At 42.8% G+C, this 19,964-nt stretch overlaps 1 protein-coding gene across 5 annotated transcripts in view; it reads left to right on the top strand.

Annotated features, from left to right (window-relative positions):
* The first annotated feature begins 489 nt into the window (after positions 1-489).
* TCF12 (transcription factor 12) overlaps positions 490-19,964 on the top strand; it is a 213,548-nt gene continuing 194,073 nt past the window's right edge. For 2 of the 5 annotated variants that reach the window (XM_066592548.1, XM_066592547.1), the window contains exons 1-3: positions 491-816; positions 1,233-1,326; positions 1,906-1,978. In XM_066592548.1, coding sequence (XP_066448645.1) covers positions 1,255-1,326; positions 1,906-1,978 — 145 coding nt within the window. In that variant the 5' untranslated portion in view covers positions 491-816; positions 1,233-1,254. Of the gene's footprint in view, positions 817-1,232; positions 1,327-1,905; positions 1,979-19,964 lie in introns of those variants that run through there. The other 3 variants (XM_066592546.1, XM_066592549.1, XM_066592550.1) reach the window with 3 other exon arrangements.

The raw sequence follows: 19,964 nt of genomic DNA, 5'->3' as shown, positions 1-19,964 counted from the left end.
CTCAGTGTGTAAAAGCCCCCACAGGTCCCTGCTGTATCTGCTATATACCTGCTCCATGGCTCAGTGGAATGTTTACATAGGAATAACCCTTTAAGTGCCTGCTGCACAGCTGTGTGAGGAGCACATGCCACCTCTCCAGCAGGGAAAGGGTCACCTCCTGTGACTTACAGGAGACCTGAACCATACACAGCTATATAGATGGAGGTCCTGTGCCTATGTGACTACATGATAGGGGGCAGGATTCATGTCTGGAGGGTTGGTTGCAGCATTAGTATTACATGAAGAGCCATTAGAGACGACACTTTATGGTGACCTAAACCTAATATATGGCTCACCAAAAAAAAGAACCAGAATTCCCATCCCTACAAGAAAAGCAAAGCTGCGCCCTCATAGTTATAAACGTCCCTTGAGCTTTCATCCTCCTGTATCCCTCCGCCCCCCTTTCTGACAGGAGCCGGATCTATAGTTCTCATAACGGGGGCTCCATTCGGTCAGCGGAAGAGTTAACAAGAGGAAAAGTAGCGCCGGGTTTGTTACTCAGCTCGGGCGGAGGGATATTCATCTTGAAGCTAACGTGGTGGTGAGGCTTTGACGAGCGAAAAAAATGTCTGCCTGAGGGAGACCCACAAGTTCCTAGCGGGTGAAAAGAAAACCTTTCTGTTCGGTGAAAGCTCCTCAAACCTATAGAAACCGGGAGCCTGGAAGACGGTCTGACGGCGGGACGAGAATAGGCTGTGGCAAAGACCCCGGGAGGAAGGTGGACGGGGACTCCCGTAAACTTCAATCCAATTGTTGGATGTGTAAACGGAAAAAAAGGTAAATGTGGAGTGTTGGGGGCAGGAGAGGAGGAATGGCCACTGTGCCGGGGCGGCAGAGCCCTCACCTAGGGCTGCATTGTGGGAGCAGTCAGCCCTGGGTATGCCCTGCAGAGTGCAGGCTGCCCGGCTCCTTGTGATGGCTCCTCCAAGTCTTCACTCCAGGAGTAAGTTGCAGCCCAAGTTGCAGCTCCATTGTTGCAGTGAGTCAGTCCTGCCTGTCTTATTGTCTCGGCTCTCCTCCTCGATCTTGGAGAAGTCAGATGGCTTTTGAAACTTCTTTTGCTACAATGTTACTTTTTTGGTGAGAGCAGTGTCATGTATGTGTGCCCTCCCTCCACCCCGCTGTCAGCTGGGCATCGGTGTACAGGGGGTGCTGTGATGCAGATGGTAAGTGTCTCTCCTCTCTCTCTCCAGGAGCTGATCTGAGTGGTTGGAGATGAATCCTCAGCAGCGGATGGCCGCTATAGGCACAGACAAGGAGCTGAGTGACCTCCTGGATTTCAGTGCGGTACGGTATCCTTCAACTGTCTTATGGCTTCCTATACTACAAAAAAAAAATCAGGGGTCCTATAAGACGACTGGACGCCATCACTTTGATGTCATGTCTAGACTCTTTAAGATGTAATCGCTTAAAAAGACTACGGGGGTCAATTGGCTTATAACTTAGGAGACTAGTCATTGACCCCAAAACCATCAATCCAATTTACAGCTGCCTAAAAACCCGATGAAGTCTCCTTCTTTTTCACCCAAAACTTTTAAGAGATTATTTTTTTTTTTCTAAAGCTCAACTCACACTTGTTGCCCTTCATAAAATTAAACCCCTAAGGCTATATTTTCCAAATTTTCTATGACTATGTAAAGTTTTTGGGTGGAAGACTTTTTAATTTTTTTTTTTTTTTTTTTAGTATTCCACCATAATAGATGGAAATCTCTTAATTGCATTGTTGTTGCTTATTGAGTAGTAGTGGTGCCTTCTACATACATGACCCTTGTAAGTCAACAGGCAGACACCTCTTGTAGTTGTAGCGTGCTGCTCTGTATGTTTTAGAACAATGAACTTACAGCAAAATCCTATTCTGTTTTACAGATGTTTTCTCCACCTGTTAATAGTGGGAAAACCAGACCAACTACACTAGGAAGTAGTCAATTCAGTGGATCAGGTAAAAAAAAAATCAGACCTGCTAGCGTTCAGTACATCAGTAATTGCTAGATGTGATTTATGTCTTGTTGCGGCTCATGTCAGTGATTTGTAATACTTTTTAATTGCACTTCACATAGCCCCCCCCCCTTCCCTTTTTATAAAGTCATGCATATACTGTGCATGGAGTAAATGTAAGTGCTTCCGGTATTTACCAATGTACACCTTTTGCTTTGGCCATCCCTTTATATAATCTCTGCATGTATCGGGAGTTCATGTTTTGATCAGAACAGATTCCGGATTATTTTGACCATTTATTTTGTTTAGAAATGTCATTCTCTCCATGCTGATGTGTGATGATCTACTTGCTGCTCTGTATTTGGGTATGGCTGTTCTGGTGTCATCTTCACCTTCTTACAAGACTTTGGTTATATTTTATGTTCTACTAGAAACAAAGAGTTGATTACTAAATCTGTTGGAATGAACATGGATACCCTGTAAATTGGCTCCACATGTTTTGCTGCACATCCAGATGTAGCAAGACAAATTGTGTTATGATAATGTGAGATGTTGTCTGAATGAATAGCATCATAGTCACTAAACTGCTTTCTAGAATTGGCACCTTTCTGCTTCTATCGTTTTCCATATATATATATTTTATACTGTATTAGTATGAGACAGATTTGAGATTTTTTATTATTTTAGTTAGGTTTAGACTTTTCTAAAATATTATAATGCAATTATATTAATGGAAATGTGAGTTAGTGCTATACCACACACCTACAGCTTGTATACATGAGGGTGTGTTCACACTTTCAGGGTTTTTGAAGCCAAAACCAGGTGAAGAGCATAACGTGGTAGAAAGAATAAAGGGGGATACAGCTTCTGATTTCCCCCCCCCCTTTTTTTTTTCTTCTTGTTTTGTTTTTGATTCACTTCTCAATTTGGCTTCACAAACTGCATGTGTGAATACACCTTAAATCCCTCGGTACGTTTATGATGATGACCATCACGTTGTCTTGGGTTTAGCTTGACGTTTTGTGGCATTTTGGTTATTGTCTTATCTGTTACTTTAGATTGGACCATAGTTGAGTAGGTTTGTGTCTGTTTCCTTACACTAATGTGTTTTGAGTCTTGATCTTGGAGGCCCAGTTGTCGATTTGGGAAAATGCTTATGCCAAAGTTTAATGGCAAACATATTCTTACAATATGGTTTGTTTGTGCCTAAAGCTTAGCTTATTTACTATATACTAAACCATTTTCTGTATACATAGGTTAATATGTTCTGAGGGGGTTTATCAAAGGGCAGAAAAAGAAAGTTGCCTCTAAAGCATTTTTTTGCTTGTCAAACTTCTTAGCACAAGTATCATCCACTTTATGTAGTTGAAAAGTGATCATGGGTGCGTAAATATGTTTAATTAGTATAGCACAGCGTGCATCACATCAGTCAGGTCCTTAGACCTTCTTTTTTTTTTTTTTTTTAGATAACCAATGAAATGATTGTCGAATATGCTTCTAATGTTTTTTTATTAAAGATTTGTGACTTGACAAGAATTCGCCTCCCCCCCCCCCCCCCCCATACACTTCATTCACATGGTGTCTTTGAAGGAACACTAATTAAACAAATGGCACAATGTTCTACAGCAATTGCCAGGCTAATACTTGATGACTTATCAGGTCCAATGCCTGACTAATGTAAGCATGCTCATATTTGCATCCTAAATAGTGTTTTGTCTCTAATTTCTATTATTTTTCCTAGTAAAAGCAAGAACGCCATAAATGGGGTGATATTTATTCTAACATTTTGAAAAAAAGAAGAGATTATTGAAGGCAATGGTAGCTGAACATACAATATTATTTACTGCATTTTATATCTCGTATGTTGTATTTTTTTTAAATCAATGTTTTCTGTACATCTTAAACTGAATAAACATGTAATCCCATCAGCAGGCTGGACAGATCTGGCAGTGTGAATTTCCTCTGTAGCTCAAGCAGTGATGATATTCTAAAAATTTGCATTGCTGAAAAAGTATACTCCCTCCACATTTACTATCTGCTACACATAAATGCTCAATCTTTGGAACAAGAGCGTTTTATTCCAGCTATGTGAAGGTTTTTAGCCCTCGCCTCTTTGCTAAAATTGAAACTGTGTGTTTCCACTTTTGTCATTCGTATACAAAGTGTTAAAAATAGCAATTTTAGCTAGTTAGCAACATTGATGCTGGCCAGTTGAGAGACTGTGGTTGTCATGACCTGTTCAGCCAGTAAATTATATGCATGTCTTGGGCTGTCTAAAATGAACATCTTATGTGTAATTGCTCTGCCTTCGTTTAGGAGGGATAGTACATTTAACAATTGTTTGCTTCACATTTGTGCAATAGAATAGCAAGCAAAGAACAAAGCTGTAGTGGTTATTTCTGGGGATTTGGGTTAATATTGTGCACCTTTTTGAACGTCATACGTTTTTTGGTTTTTTTTTTTTGTTTTTTTGCAATTCTAATATTTTGTATGTATTTCCTGCTGACTTAGGCCACTCTCACACATGTGCTTGTAAAAACACAGCATTTTTAGCTGCGTTTTTGACAGCGTTTGACTGAAAACACAGTAAAAAATGGGGTAACCACATTCTACTGCGTTTTTAGCAGCACTGAAGGCGCATTCCATCCATTTCAATGGATAAAGCATCGCGTTTTAAGGCTTCCATCACACACGGGCCTTTTACAGCGATTACCGCGGCGCTTTCAGCACCTCGCTAATCGCGGTATAACGCTTCCATTGTTTTCAATGGGACTGCTCACCCTGGTGCAGATAGCCACTCAAGCTCCACTGTTCTTGCAGGCTTTCGTCCAGTTGTCAGCGGCAACAGAGCATCTCTTGGTGGTAACAGGGATTGAATGGCTGTAACCGGTGCATCGAGCGCTTGCTCTGATTGGTTCTCGAGCGCTGGCTTAGCTAATCAGAGCAATCTCTTGTTGGAGGCGGGATTTTCAATCCCCGTTATCAGCAAGAGATGCTCTGTCAGTGCTGACAACTGCATGGAAGCCTGCAGGAACGTCGGAGAGCAGCGGAAGGGAGCCGGACGGCGCCTGCTAGGTGAGGATTGCCTTTTTTTTTTCTTAAGCTTCCTTGGCTGCGTTTTCACCAAAACATTGACAGTAAACACAGCGTCTTTACAAACACCTCCAAGGCGTGTGAGGGAAACTTAAAACGCATGAAAATAGAACAGACCGCGCTCGAAAGACACAGCATTACAAAACGCTTGTCTGAGAACTTCCATTAAAATCAACGGGTAGTCATTGACAGCCTTTAGCGTTGCGCTGAAAATGCAACGTTTAACACAGAAGAAAAACGCTCTGAGTGTGGCCTTAAGTATATGGGATGTAACTAATTAAGCCTTTTCTATGGACATGCTCAGAGCTAGATGCGTAAGGAAATGCTGGCTGTACACAATGTATTGCGTATGGACAGCTTATCATATACAGCCCGTAGAAGGGCTGCGTATTACACGCAAAGAAATGGGGCATGCAGCAATTTATTTCTCTTGCGTATCGATACGCTGTGTCCACACGCCGGTGTGAATGGAACAGTGAAGGAACAGTGAAAGTCCAGTGACTTTCATTTCCTCCATTCACCGCGTATCGTGTATGCAACGCACTTGTGAAAACCCAGTTGTGGAAAGCAGCCCTTAAGCTGTGTTTTAGACAGAAAGTTGTCCATCGAGAATTGTGCAGTCTATACGGGCTTCCTGAGTGTGTCGAGCTGGCGATGACGTCACCTGCTCATTCACTCGGGCAAACAAGAAGCGTGAGATTCTGCTTCTGTCTAAAGGCCCATTTAGACACAACGATAATCGCTCAAAAGATGTCGCTCAAGCGACTTTTGAGCAATCATCGTTGTGTCATTTACAGTGCAAGATGATCGCTCATGATGAGCGATCACTTTGCACTGCCAGCGGAGGATGCAGAAGACAAACGGGGTGTCCCACGGGGTGTCATACAGCTGAGTGCTCCGTGCAGAGGATGCAGAAGATAAGCGGAGTGTCCCACGGGGTGTCATACAGCTGAGTGCTCCGTGCAGAGGATGCAGAAGATAAGCGGGGTGTCCCACGGGGTGTCATACAGCTGAGTGCTCCGTGCAGAGGATGCAGAAGATAAGCGGGGTGTCATACAGCTGAGTGCTCCGTGCAGAGGATGCAGAAGATAAGCGGGGTGTCCCACGGGGTGTCATACAGCTGAGTGCTCCGTGCAGAGGATGCAGAAGATAAGCGGGGTGTCATACAGCTGAGTGCTCCGTGCAGAGGATGCAGAAGATAAGCGGAGTGTCCCACGGGGTGTCATACAGCTGAGTGCTCCGTGCAGAGGATGCAGAAGATAAGCGGAGTGTCCCACGGGGTGTCATACAGCTGAGTGCTCCGTGCAGAGGATGCAGAAGATAAGCAGAGTGTCCCACGGGGTGTCATACAGCTGAGTGCTCCGTGCAGAGGATGCAGAAGATAAGCGGAGTGTCCCACGGGGTGTCATACAGCTGAGTGCTCCGTGCAGAGGATGCAGAAGATAAGCGGGGTGTCCCAAGGGGTGTCATACAGCTGAGTGCTCCGTGCAGAGGATGCAGAAGATAAACGGGGTGTCCCATGGGGTGTCATACAGCTGAGTGCTCCGTGCAGAGGATGCAGAAGATAAACGGGGTGTCATACAGCTGAGTGCTCCGTGCAGAGGATGCAGAAGATAAGCGGGGTGTCCCCGCTTATCTTCTGTATACAGATGTTTTCTGCACAGAGCGCCCGGCTATTATACAGCCGAGCACTCAGTGCCGGGTGCTGCGTTTTCGAAGGCAGTGATAAACACTGTAAAACACCTCTTGATTTCAATGGGGGTTCTCAGACAAGCATTTAAAACGCCGCTCTTTTAATGCAGCGTTTTTCAAGCGATGTCTTGATGTTTTCAGCCGTTTCAGCGTTTTTAAATGCAATGCGTCGCCTATTGTAATGAATGGGGAGCGTTTTCAGCGCTGTCAAAAACCCATGTCAACGCAGCTGAAACCGTGTTTTTTTTTCCTACAGGTGCCTGTGTGAGAGTGGCCTTAGAGTATGTGTGTCCATTATGTAGGACAGAGTATGTATGCGTTACGTATGATTCAGAATTTGTGTACTGTGTTTGCATGTGTGGAATTAGTTCAACTATAGGAGGTACTAGATCACAAATGCAGTATCTGTACTTTAGTAACATCCCCCAGGGTATTGTTGAAAGCAATGCCACGCTAGAGATGGCTATAATGCATAGCTCCAAAGCTTTGAGTAAGGCCTCATACACAAGGCACAGTGCGTGTGCGGGCGGCTGCATAGAGGCACACAGTGTTCTGGAAGTGGGTATCTTATGGGAACGTGTGAACCCCCACTTTTTTTTTTTCCAGTTATGAAATAAGGCATATAGAAGTATAAAGGGACTCCATTTAAGTCTATGGGTGCTGTATTATTGCTTCATATAACTGAGGTTGTATTGAAGCTGAACATTCACTATCTCGCTTTAATGTGACCTAAACTAGATGACAGGCAAACAGAAAATATTCAACGTGGCTTTATTTACTTGGTTTATGATCAGAAAACTTCCAATACTAAATTTCTTAAGACATACATAAACCTAAGGTGCTTTTATACAGAATGATTATCGTTCAAGAAATCATTGATCGTTCGAATTTGAATAACAGTTTCATGTAAATACGGCCAATACTATGACTACAGGGGCCATTATGGGTCACTATGGGGGACCCTATTACCACTCGGGCCACTATGGGGTTCGCTATTACTATATAGTCTTACAATTACAATCGGCCCTTTGAAGGCAGCCATAAGGCTGATGTGGCCCTTGGTGAAAATGAGTTTTATACCCCTGATCTAGACTAATGGACCTTTGACACACAAGAACTGCACAATTCCCCGTTGTTTGCCCAAACACATGAGTTGGGGACGTGGTCCCCTCTTTGCTCGTGCAACCTGTTTAGGCAGGCAGGTAATCGTTGAGAATTGTGCAGTTCTCGTTCAGTACTTTCTATGTGAAACCCTGAATGATCAGTGTTTAAACGCAATGAGAAGTGAATGAGCTGACGCTGACTTTCATGCGACTGAAACGGAACGACGAACGATTCTCATTCATCGTCTAATCGTTGGCTTGGATTTAAGCTGAACGATTATTGTTCACTTTCGTTCGAGCGATTTTCAAAATGATGATCGTTCTGTCTAAAAGCACCATAATAAACTGTAAGTAGTTGTCATAGTGAGTGGTGAGAGCCACAAATGTATCTCCCTTCATGATCAGTGCTCCATCTTCTAGAACTCAGTTCTTCCAGAGACATTTATGTACATGTGAGTGTTGTCAGCTAAACAGAGTTCAGAGTGATAAAATGTCTTGTCCATTGCATTTTTTTGTTTTATGCATGCATTAAAATTAGTTTTTTTCAGTGGTCTATCCCCTTGAATAAATGGGGATCTTCCACCAACAACGTAAACTGGTTCGTTCAAACTGCTGCATGATGATTGCAGCATGTAAATGGGAAAACATAAGGAGCGACTTGCTGTACTGTTAATTAGCACTTGTTAGGGCAATAACTTAGCCCATGTAATATCAGCGTTGATGCGCTGGATTTTTCAGCAAAGTCCACGTGCCACAGATGCAAGCTGTCAGTGGCATTATACATGGAGTCTGGTTTCAGTGGAAAGATCACTGTATATTGAAAATTTTGTACCCTTACACCATTGTAGCCATAATGGATCACTGTGTAATTTTATGGCCATTTCTGATGTAAATAATGATAAATCAGATGGGCGTGTGAGGCAACACCCCTATCATTAAAGGGGTTGTCCCGCGCCGAAACGGTTTTTTTTTTTTTTTCAATAGCCCCCCCCCCCCGTTCGGCGCGAGACAAACCCGATGCAGGGATAAAAACCCCCCCAAAAAACGGGTAGTACTTACCCGAATCCCCGCGCTCCGGTGACTTCTTACTTACCTTGCGAAGATGGCCGCCGGGATCTTCACCCACGGTGGACCGCAGGTCTTCTGTGCGTTCCATTGCCGATTCCAGCCTGATTGGCTGGAATTGGCACGTGACGGGGCGGAGCTACGAGGAGCAGCTCTCCAGCACGAGCGCCCCATTCAACACAGAGAAGACCGGACTGCGCAAGCGCGTCTAATCGGGAGATTAGACGCTGAAAATTAGACGGCACCATGGAAACGAGGACGCCAGCAACAGAACAGGTAAGTGAATAACTTCTGTATGGCTCATAATTAATGCACGATGTACATTACAAAGTGCATTAATGTGGCCATACAGAAGTGTATACCCCCACTTGCTTGAGCGGGACAACCCCTTTAAGCCCCTCCGCATTCACCACTTTTAAAAAAAAACCTCACAAATATGGCATTTATCAAAATCGGTGACTTTTGTGTTAGATTGGTAGGGGTCTGATTACGAGACTAGAGAATAGCAGAGTATAGCTTGGCTAGCTATGGCCGTCCCATAGAGATGAATAGAAACTGCAGCATGCCTGCTTGACTGCCGCTCCATTCATTTGGGGGGACGTGGGACCCCTGATCATACACTTAGCTAGAGGCTAAGTATTAAAGCTGTCCCAATCCAACAGAAAATTACCGTAACTGTTTTCAGGAATGGTTGACTTGTGGCTGACTAGAGAGTTTTAAAGATTAGACATGTTTGTATTTTATGGTCTATTATTAGAGATGAGCGAACACGTTCGGCTCCACCCCTTTTTCGCCCGAACACCGAACTTTGCGAACACTTCAGTGTTCGGGCGAAAAAGTTCGGGGGCCGCCGTGGCAGCGCGGGGGGGGGGGTGCGGCGGGGAGTGGGGGGGAGAGGGAGAGAGAGAGGGCTCCCCCCTGTTCCCCGCTACTGCCGCCCGCGCCGCCGCGCATCTCCCCGCCCCCCGGCGGCACCCGGACACTTACGCGCGAACACTGCAGTGTTCGGCAAAGCCGGTGTCCGGGTGCGGATGTGTCCGTAACGGACACGTTCGCTCATCCCTATCTATTATATATAGTTTGTAATATTAGTCAAGAAGATAGGTCATCTATCTGTTTGTGCCTTTTTTATGGACAATTTGTCAAAGGTGGAGCCAGGACCCCCACAGATAAAACCGTTTGTTATAGGACTGACCCGGGTTTTGGCTCAAGGAAAAAAAAACTGCCAGAAAAAAAAAAACCTAGATGTTTCCAACTTTATAATCTATGCAGGAGCAGAAGAGTTCCTGGTAACGGCTGAAAATGATCCGTATAGTTTGGTAACAAGCGGCTTTCAAGAAGCACATAGTTATAATTAGAGCAATTATGTATTTTATCGCCTAAGGATAATTCTCTTACTGTAGTACTTGCGACATGTGTAATTGTTTATGATGTCAAAGAACCAGTTGAAGAGAACGGGAGATCTTGCTTGTTTTAGTGAGATCTCAGTTTCTGGCTAATGTGCTTTCTCCCTGTATTAGGGCTCCTTCACACTGGCAATAAAATCGAACATGTTTGGTCCGATGTGAGAGTGAAAACGCAGAATTATGAAACCTATGATTTTTAAATGGTTCCCTTCACATTTGTGATGTTGCGAGAAAAGAATTTGTTGTAAGCCCTATCTTTCTGCGTGTGATTTTTTTTATTTTTTTTTTTGTATTTTTTTTTTATTTATTTTTTTTTTAAATATATCTCCCATGTTTTACAATGGAGCCTCCTTTTTATCGCATCACTAAGCAGGAACTTGTGATTTTCATGTGGTGCGTTTTTAACACTAGAAGGGCCTATTAACTTTTGTGCTAAAAAAAAAAGGGCAGCAAAATCGCAAGTGGCAGCGATGGTTTTTGTGCGAGAAAGCAGTTCTGATGCTCATAAATCGTGCGAAAACAGTTGTGATTTTGCCGCAATTTTCACGCGGCCATATCTCGATCGCCAGTGTGAAGGAGCCCTTAGTAAAACAGTTGTCAATTGATCAGCTTTAATACAGAAGTTATTGATTGCCAACTGTTTTACAAATACAGTAGAGTCTCTTAGTGAAATGCGCAATCTCTTATTCTGAGTATGGAGGCTGCAGATTAATAAGTTTGCTACCTAATCGGGCATAAGGAGGCATTCTGGCAAAGCAGCATTTCTTGTCTTATGTATTTTTTTAAATTTTTTTATTTGTATGGTTCATATTTAGTACGTTTAATCTTAATTTTTTTTAGGTGGGGGGGTAAGGGACTGTTGACACTTTCTATTTGTCAATTTTTTTTTAATAAGACTGGTGTGCATTTTTTTTTGTTTGTTTTAAGGCTATTGTCAAGAGATCACCAACAAGTATAAATCCTTTTTTTACTTTTTGGCGCAGCTAATTCATTTCTTTATTTGGGCTTACATTTAATCTTAAAATTAATGAAATGCTTAATTTCCTAGCATTGTATTTGGTATGCTGATGAGTTGAAGACCGATTCTTGCTGCTATCGGCATGTTTCGTTATGTTTTTTTTGTTTTTATTTTGTGCGAGTGATTAAAAAAAGATCTATACAATTAGTATGTTAAAATGTGTCCTGAGAAGCAAAACTTTTTTAAAACCTTTTTTTCCCATATATTAAGTATTTCAGTGATTCCTTTATCTCATAAGTGTGATTGCCTACGACTTAAAAATGTGTGAAACCGGTAGTCTTTGCTTGTGATCCTTCTTGAAGATTAAAATGGTATCTTTCATCAGCTAAACACCTGCCTCAAGGCATTAGGAATGTGTTACAAATGCTTCTTTGTTTTCCTGCAAAGAGCTTGCAACATTAATTTCTTATTCTGGGTGAAAAAAGTAGCCAGTGTTTGACTGGAGTGCGAATGAGGAGTTTCCTTGGCATGTTCCTCAGCTATGTTACTTTGGCCCCTTTTACTAAAGTCCTTTTATCAAGTTTTATTGTGACCTCTACTGAAATTGTAAATGTGCTATAATGCTTCCACTGAATAATGTTATGTCACGTCTGAAATGGAGCTGCATTTTGCTTGCTAGTATATAGTATATTGTAGGGCTTCTATACATCATTTACTAGTGATTCTGGGGACAGGTTTGCTTTCTATTATGCGATACTGGGATGAGATAATTGGTATTCTCCCTGAATAGATGCTTTGTATCGCTGTATGTATAAAACAAAGCTGTGTTTGTAAACATAACTTACGAAAAAATAAAGGGCATACTTTCTGGTGAAGATGTTAACTGAATACCAAGGGAGAGTGGGGAGAAAAAGACACTTTTGTTTGCCAAATATAATAATGTAGCCTGAATTTCAGTGAATTGTGTTACTAAATGTCTCTAATCTTATAGAGCCCTTTTGTAAAGCTTCCTTTTATGAATAAAGCAATTCCTATTGTTTACCATGCTTTTATCCTTGGCATGTACCGGGGAAGACTCTCGGTAGAACACTTCACTGTTTATTTACTGTGCATCAAAGTATGTCTCCATACGGTACCTTTTATGAGGAGAAGAAATGCGACAGACTAGTGCGAAAAATAAAAATACAGCAGGGATCTTTTCCCAAAAAGCCCTTAGCTTAGGTCAGTCTTTTCTCAATTGCTTGAAGCGTACCCACACTTTTCAGGTGACTTTTCAGAATAAGCGGCTGTGTGTGTATGAGGAATAACACTATTTCTGGATACTATTTGACTTGTATATGCCATTTTCCAATTGTTTTCCCCTCTGCAGGCTGTATATTTACTTAATTTTGAGTTCTCTCTAAACTGGTTGGAGGAGATTGCTATGATGGTTCCCACAGACTGCACATGGAGAAAACAGGAAATTTTGCTCCCTAACTTTCTTCAGAGCACACAGCATTGAGGACACTATAGACGTGCTGAGCAGTGTACATGTGATTCCTAGTAGCTAGAAATCACCAGTCAGCGTGTGTGTCTGTCTCTCTACTTCTTTCTCCCTCCTCGTTCCTCTCCTTCCCACAGACCTCTATGGGCAGCGTACGTCATCACCCTCCTGTTAGTTTTATCGGTTAGTAGAGATGGATTTCACCTGAGAGCAGATAGTGGACAGCCAATTAAAACGAATCAAGACCTCTATTGGCCAGCAAATTAGAATAAATTTTTAGCACAAAACATAATTTCAGGTAAATAAAATAACTTTCGCTAGTTATGACATTGGCTGTCATACTAACGAAAGTTGTTTCAAAATGGAGTGACCATTTGAAAATTTTTACTTGTGTGTTTTTTTTTGTTTTTTTTTGTTTTTTTTTACTGCACATGACGCAAGGGAATGGAGTTGGTTTAAAAAAAAAGTTAAAGTCCAGAATTGATTTTGTGAAAATATATATATAATTTTGCTGCAGAGCTTAGAATTAAAAAAAAAATTAAAACCCCATTTTTAATCATCTGAGAAAATTATTCACAGAGCCAGCAGCTTTGTAGCATTGGAATTACTTAGCACATGCCCCTTTTTATAGTCGTCATCCAGGACACTTGACTCTTCTCTGACTAATCGAGTTCAGTGATTTTTGTTTTACGCATTTCAACTGCAGATGTCTCTTTGAAGAACACTTACTAATCTATGTGCTAGCTTTTCAACTTTGTCATATGTTTGGCTTGGATAAGTGCTATTGATTTGGATCCACACAATATCCCTGGATATCTGCAGCATTCCTCAGAGTAGATCACCAACTTGCCCTCAGTATGCTCTGCTCTATTGGCCTTTAAGGATACTACTCTCTCTCCTGGTTTGCCTCCTACCTTTCTGACTGCTTGTTCAGTGTATCATTTGCTGACTTCTCTCCCTCTTGCTGTTAGGGTTCCTCAGGGTTCGGTCCTAGGTCCTCTCCTCTTTTTTTCATCTGCACAACCCCCTATTAGACCAACTACCATGTTTTCCCACATTGTGTAGGCGACCTTTACGAATCGACTGAGCCACGGCATCGATTGTTGAATTCATAAATCCCGCCTCCACAAAGCGACTGCCTTAGTCGGTGAGGGGCCTATGATGTCAGTCAGAAGTGGTGTTGTGTCTCCTTAAGGAGAGCACCCAAAAAGTGTGTGGGGACTCTTGGGGGACGAGTGGATATGGGGATGGTATAGTCTCTCCCCAAGGAGAGCACCCAGATGGGGTGTGGGGACACCTAAAAGCTAAGTAAGGAGACTTATAAGGCAATGCTCCTCTGGGAAATTTTTGCAAACGGACTAAGCCAGAGACCTACTAAACACTGATGAGGGGCAAACACAGTCTGTATATGCATGGTTTCTGGCTTGGTTTAAAAATCCCAATCATTGTAGACTTTTTTTAATATGGTCGCTTTGAATTGAAGGAATACTGCCATCCAATAGATGGCGCTGTAGAGGTATTTTTCCATCTTTCTGATTTGCATGAATTTCCTAGAGGAGCATTGCCTTATAAGTGTCCTTACTTAGCTTTTAGCTGTTCCCACACCCCTTCTGGGTGCTCTCCTTGTGGAGAGACTATACTATCCCCATATCTACTCACCCCTAGGTGTCCCCACACATTTTCTAGGTGCTCTCCTTAAGGAGACACGACACCGCTTCTGACCCGCAGCTTCTGTTTACAGGGCCCGACAGTCATTTGGTTTTTAGTTTCTGGTTGTTAGTTTTCAGTGAGAATTCAGGTGACAATGTAAAGATACCCTAAGTATAGATTTATCAAAAACTTTTTTTCTTGCCCTGATCCATTCTCAGCTTGACTACTGTAACTTAATATTGATCAGTCTTCCTCTCAGCAAACTCTCCTTTCTCTAATCTGTCCTGAATGCAGCAGCCAGATTTATCTTTTTGTCCAACTGCTGCACTGACTCCTCCGCCCTGTACTGGCTACCTGTCCAATGTAGAATACCATTTTAAACCCGTCACTCTTATCCATAAAGCTTTCCACAGTGCTGCCCCATCCTATATCTCTTCCATCTCTGTTTACCACCCTACATGTGCTGTCCACTTTGCTAAAGAAATTAGATGTAGTTCATCTTTAATCCAAACCTCCATACCTATCTACAAGATTTTTCCTGAGCTGCACAAGTTCTCTAGAATGTACTACCCCAGACAATCGTGTTAATCCCCAATACCCTTAGTTTTAGGTGTGTCATTAAAACCCATCTTTTTAGGGAGGCATACCATATTCCCTAATGTAACTCTTCTTCACTTACCCTGCTTTCCGTACTATTGTACCTTGTCGAAACCAGAAGTCATGGGTGTCCACGAGGGTAAGGCTGCTTGACAGCCAGGTAACTCCCCCAGTTTCTGATTGGCTGCAGGGCTGGCTCCTGTCCAGGTCCTGGCACTCTAGTCGGCCTTTAGGGTCTGCCACTCCCCCTCCATACTTCCTTTTCCTTTTATTTTATTTACTCTTTCTTTCCTTTGCCTCTACCTTTGCATCTCCCACTTCACCCCCCCCCCCCATCCTTTGTTAATGTATTCCACTTTGGTCCCAAGGAGCCATAAAGAAAGGTATTTCCAAACCCAATAGTACTGTTGGTATCCAGGGTCCAAACTCGTTTATCTTATGCAGTGATTTGTTCGCTTTCTAGGCTATTCAAGCCAATAGTGCTAGAGGCAAGTTTTTGAAAACATGTTCATCTCCGTTATACTTGACAAAGTTGTATTTTATTTAGGGTACATTTTGGAAAGACTAATTTTATATCTATATCTACGCTTTAGCTATTGGTATGGTTACTTTCTCTTTTGAGATCATCGAGGTGCTAGTACTCTGTGTCGCTGATCGTCTGAACATAGAAGAATGACATGGATTGGCAACCTGTGGCCTCAGAACAGCACCATAAACTAAGGTGACAGCGAGTCGGGGGATCCACATTTTTGTTTTTATACTCCTCCAATAGTGAAGTCTACGTCCAGTTAAAAAAGTTTATTTTTCAGACCGTGTGTGCGTGTGTGCGTGCGTGCGTGTGTGTGTGTGAGATATAAAAATTTATTTTTTTTATTTCTTTCTTCCGCCCGTGGATTATGCAATTTGTATCAGAGTGTGAACGAAAAAGTGAAAGTGCATGCTTTTCAATGCCCAAGCATTGTGATCGCGGATTCCACAATAAGCTCTAGCTGCCTTGAAAAAAACCCAAAAACAATACATCACCGAACAGATGTAATCTGCTCCGGCGCACCTGCTTATCCACTCTAAAAAATAGAGCATGCTGCCATTTTTATTTCGGCACGTAGTGGCCGTAAGTAAAATCCGCTGGTGTGCATGGAGAGAAGAATCTCCACGCACATCTGGGCTCATGGAGCAGCGGACGACCACGCCTGCTGACAAGGGGGAAATCTGCTGCTCAGTTTGCTCCGTGTGCATAAGGCCTTAGTCAGTGGATTCCATTAGGATCAGTCGTGCTGTCTGTTATAATCAATTATTGTATACATAGACAGAGAAGATATTTACCTGCAAAATCTTTTCTATTCCTTAGTATGGCTGATTAAACGTTAAATGTAGACAAGGTTTAAACTGAAGCCACGATATTTACTTGCTGGTTGTAAAATAAAAAAAAAGTGCATTTTCTTCATTTCTTATCTGTGGTAGGCTTAATGGAAAGTTGAAAGAGAAGGCCATTTTAAAGTATTGCACCTCTGCCAATAGACAATTTAGGGCCCATGAAATACTACATAGTGAGAGTGGAAAAAAAATCTTTACCAGTAAGGTATATTTTCTGTGGTATATACAATGCTTTACTTTTAGATTTGAAGTTTTTCTGTTGCCTATATGAATTTTAATAGTGGTATTAAAGAAGACCTGATTAGCCGGGCTGTAGAATTGGAATGAGTATTTTGGTTGGGGTTAGTAAGGCTGCTTTCACACCTGCATTAGGGCTCCATTCAGCATTTCTCTCTGCTCCAATTTTGGAGGACAGAAACTGATAAAAAAAAAAAAAAACCCTCATACAGGCATGGCCTACTACAAGGCGCTTGATTGTATCGCCACCGGGGTGGGAAACCCTGAAATAGCAATCCGCAACAACACACTTCTTTTAGGTGGGAAGGAGTTAACCTGTGTGCGAGATGTCATCGAGCACTGTAGCATGAGAACTCTCATGGATTTAAAGGGAGAACCCCATTTACTAGAGGGGTCCTGGCTGCTGTACTTCCAACTATACCGCTATATCACCGCACTTGCTCCACTTATGGGCCTAGTGGTGGATCTCACTCTGTTTGAACGATTTTGCACCGCAGAGGAGGTGCTTACACATTTGATTTCTGTAGTGTACACCTTACAGATGGAAGAACAGGCGGAGACATCTGAGCCTAGCTGGATCAAGAAGTGAAAGGAATATATCTCTTGGATTACAGGAACTCAATTTCCAAATCTCACAGTGGTACAGAACCCCGGTCAGACTGCATAAAATCTACCCCTCAGTTTCTTAGCAGTGTTGGAGATGTATGTCTGATACAGAATCCATAATACATATGAGGGGATTGTCCTCTCATAGCCCCTTTGTGGCAGGACGTGTACAGGCTGTACAGGACTTATATGTGCATCCTCACTCCATTTCACACCGGAGTTGGTTCTCCATTCTATCCCACCTGGCCCAATCTCACAGTTCATATGAGGTCTACTTCGGCATTTTATTATGGCAATGCGACAGATCATTCCCAGATACTGGAGCAGAGTGTAGCAATACCGAGAATAGTGTGGCTGGAGGCCATGGACTCCCTGAAGCATATGATGGAACTCGGGTGTAGGGATATAGAAACAGAATTCTCAAAATTCTATGCTACTCAGACGGTTGGGTGGAATTCCGAGACTCCCTTCTTGTGCAGATTGGCTTAGGAGCAGTAGGGTTTTGTGAGAAATATGTGGTTTCACACAGAAATCTGTCCTCCATTAATGGGTGCAGTCTACGGTACCAGGGTACCCCTTTCCACCCCTAAAGTGTTCTTTTGACCCTTTTTTCTTTTGTTGCTTCCCAATTTTTCTTTTTCCTCACTCTTTAGTTTGCTTCATTAAACTCTATACATAAACTTTCATATATTTTTAAGACTCAATGACTATCAGATAGGGCAGAGTTGTGCTCGATGGGCTCTCACTGGGAAGACTTCCTGCTCAACACTTCACAATAGCTGATGGTCGCAGCTCAGGTCCTCCTTCTTCCTGCACGGAGACCTCCTGTACAGAGCATGTATACAACATACTCATAGAAATCAGTAAGGGCCTTTTTACACGGTCTGACCATCGTTCAGATTCTCACTGGATCGGGGGAAATCTGAACGGGGATTGCTCAGTGTAAATGCATGCCCCGACTAAACAATGAACGACTTGTTTAGTTTATGCACACACAAAAACTGTTAATGGGTCTGTGTAAATAGGCAGTCATTCTTCTATCAAAGACTTCCTGTTTACTGTGATTGCTCTTGTGTAGAAAGGCATCTGCGCCCTACAATGGTCCCATGTAAAAGGGTTCGAAGTCATCTCTTGATAATTTCATATGTCCATATTGTTTCTCTAAAGCCAATCTCAGAGCTGCTGCTCATTTTAGAGTATCGGCGTAGACAAGTTGGCCGTCCCCATAAGAATTCTAGCTATTAAAAAAAAAAAATTAAGGCTGGGTTCGCTACAGAACTACAGTAGGTTGTTCCATTGTTCAACTTCGTCCTAGTAGCTGAACTCTCTGGCGTATGTTGCCTCTGAATGACATCGAACATTCCCCATTGACTATAATGAGATCCTTCCGGCTTGTGGGCAGAAACTTTCCAAGATGAAAGTCACAGATGTGAACATGCACGAAGATGATACTTTTAAATTGTGTGACTATAGCACTCGTTCAATGCATTTCGGCATTATTATGTTGTTGCTGCTGTGGTTTCTCCTGGTATGAGATTTCGCATCAACTTTTTGTAAAAAATAAATAAAAGTAATTAATTACTTAGATTGTAGATTGATTTGTCGTTTTGCTGCAAAACTCGGCATGCAGTTACATCTCGGGCAGATATGCAAATGGTTAGAGTTGGGGTGTGATTGGATGAACAGTCTTTCCACCTGAGTCCCTTAAAGTGTTTCCCCCTTGACCTATAAAAAGGTTTTCAGAGGTTACTTGTGTGTAGTGACCTCTTTTTCCGCTTGTGTAGAGTTTGCTGATCACTGGACGCCCCTACAAGGCAATCAAAGAGATTTCACCCCGTTAACAGTCTGAGAGTTGGCGTATTATTGGAATCTGAAAATCTGGATGATCATATTGACGAACTGCCCGGCTCCTGGGTTGTACTGACCAGACTGTTAGGTGTTGGGACCAGTGGATGCATGAGGGCACACACCCAAGGCGACCGGGCTCAGGATGCCCTCGACAGATCACCAGTAGAAACGATCATTTGATTCTCCAACCAGCATGTGCAGCTTCAACTGTTTCATTGTCCACCATCCAGAGACAGGTGGCACCATCGTTACAGGCCTGTGTGTCTGCCGGAACCATTTCTAGGCGCTTGCCATGAGACCAAATGTCTTTCAGTCGTTCATTATGTGTTCTGCCTCTGACACACACCATCACCTCCATTTGCAGTGGTGTCATGAATGACGAAACTGGACTGCCTTGGAGTGGAACTCGATTTTCTTCAGCGACAAATCCAGGTTTAGTTTTGGCACGGATGCCACCCATGTTCGCGTCTGGTGACCTAGGGGTGAGCGCCTTTGCTGTGGAGTGGCACACTGCCCCCACTGCTGGTGTGATGGTCTGGAGGGTCATTGCATACGACAATCACCCCCTAGTAGTGATACGAGGGACAATGACAGCTCAGTGATATGTTCAGGACATCCTTGCAGCCACATGTCTTCCTCTCATGGCGGCTTCCAAGAGGCATTTTCGAGCAGGATAATGCTTGGCCGCACACACAAGGGTGTCACAGGAATGTCCCCACAACATTGTCACACTTATCAAGCCTGCCGGGTTGCCAGATTTATCGCCAATAGAGCATGTATGGGACCAACTGGAACACACAATTTTGACAGCCTATGAGTTTGCACGATCTAGATCAACATGGGGGGTGGGTAATAGGTTGAACTAGATTGGCATGGTT

This window comes from Eleutherodactylus coqui, chromosome 2 (assembly GCF_035609145.1).
Source record: "Eleutherodactylus coqui strain aEleCoq1 chromosome 2, aEleCoq1.hap1, whole genome shotgun sequence".
NCBI classification, from domain to species: Eukaryota; Metazoa; Chordata; class Amphibia; order Anura; family Eleutherodactylidae; genus Eleutherodactylus; species Eleutherodactylus coqui.
Note: the sequence above shows the minus strand (reverse complement) of the source record. Positions and strands in the feature narration are given on the sequence as shown.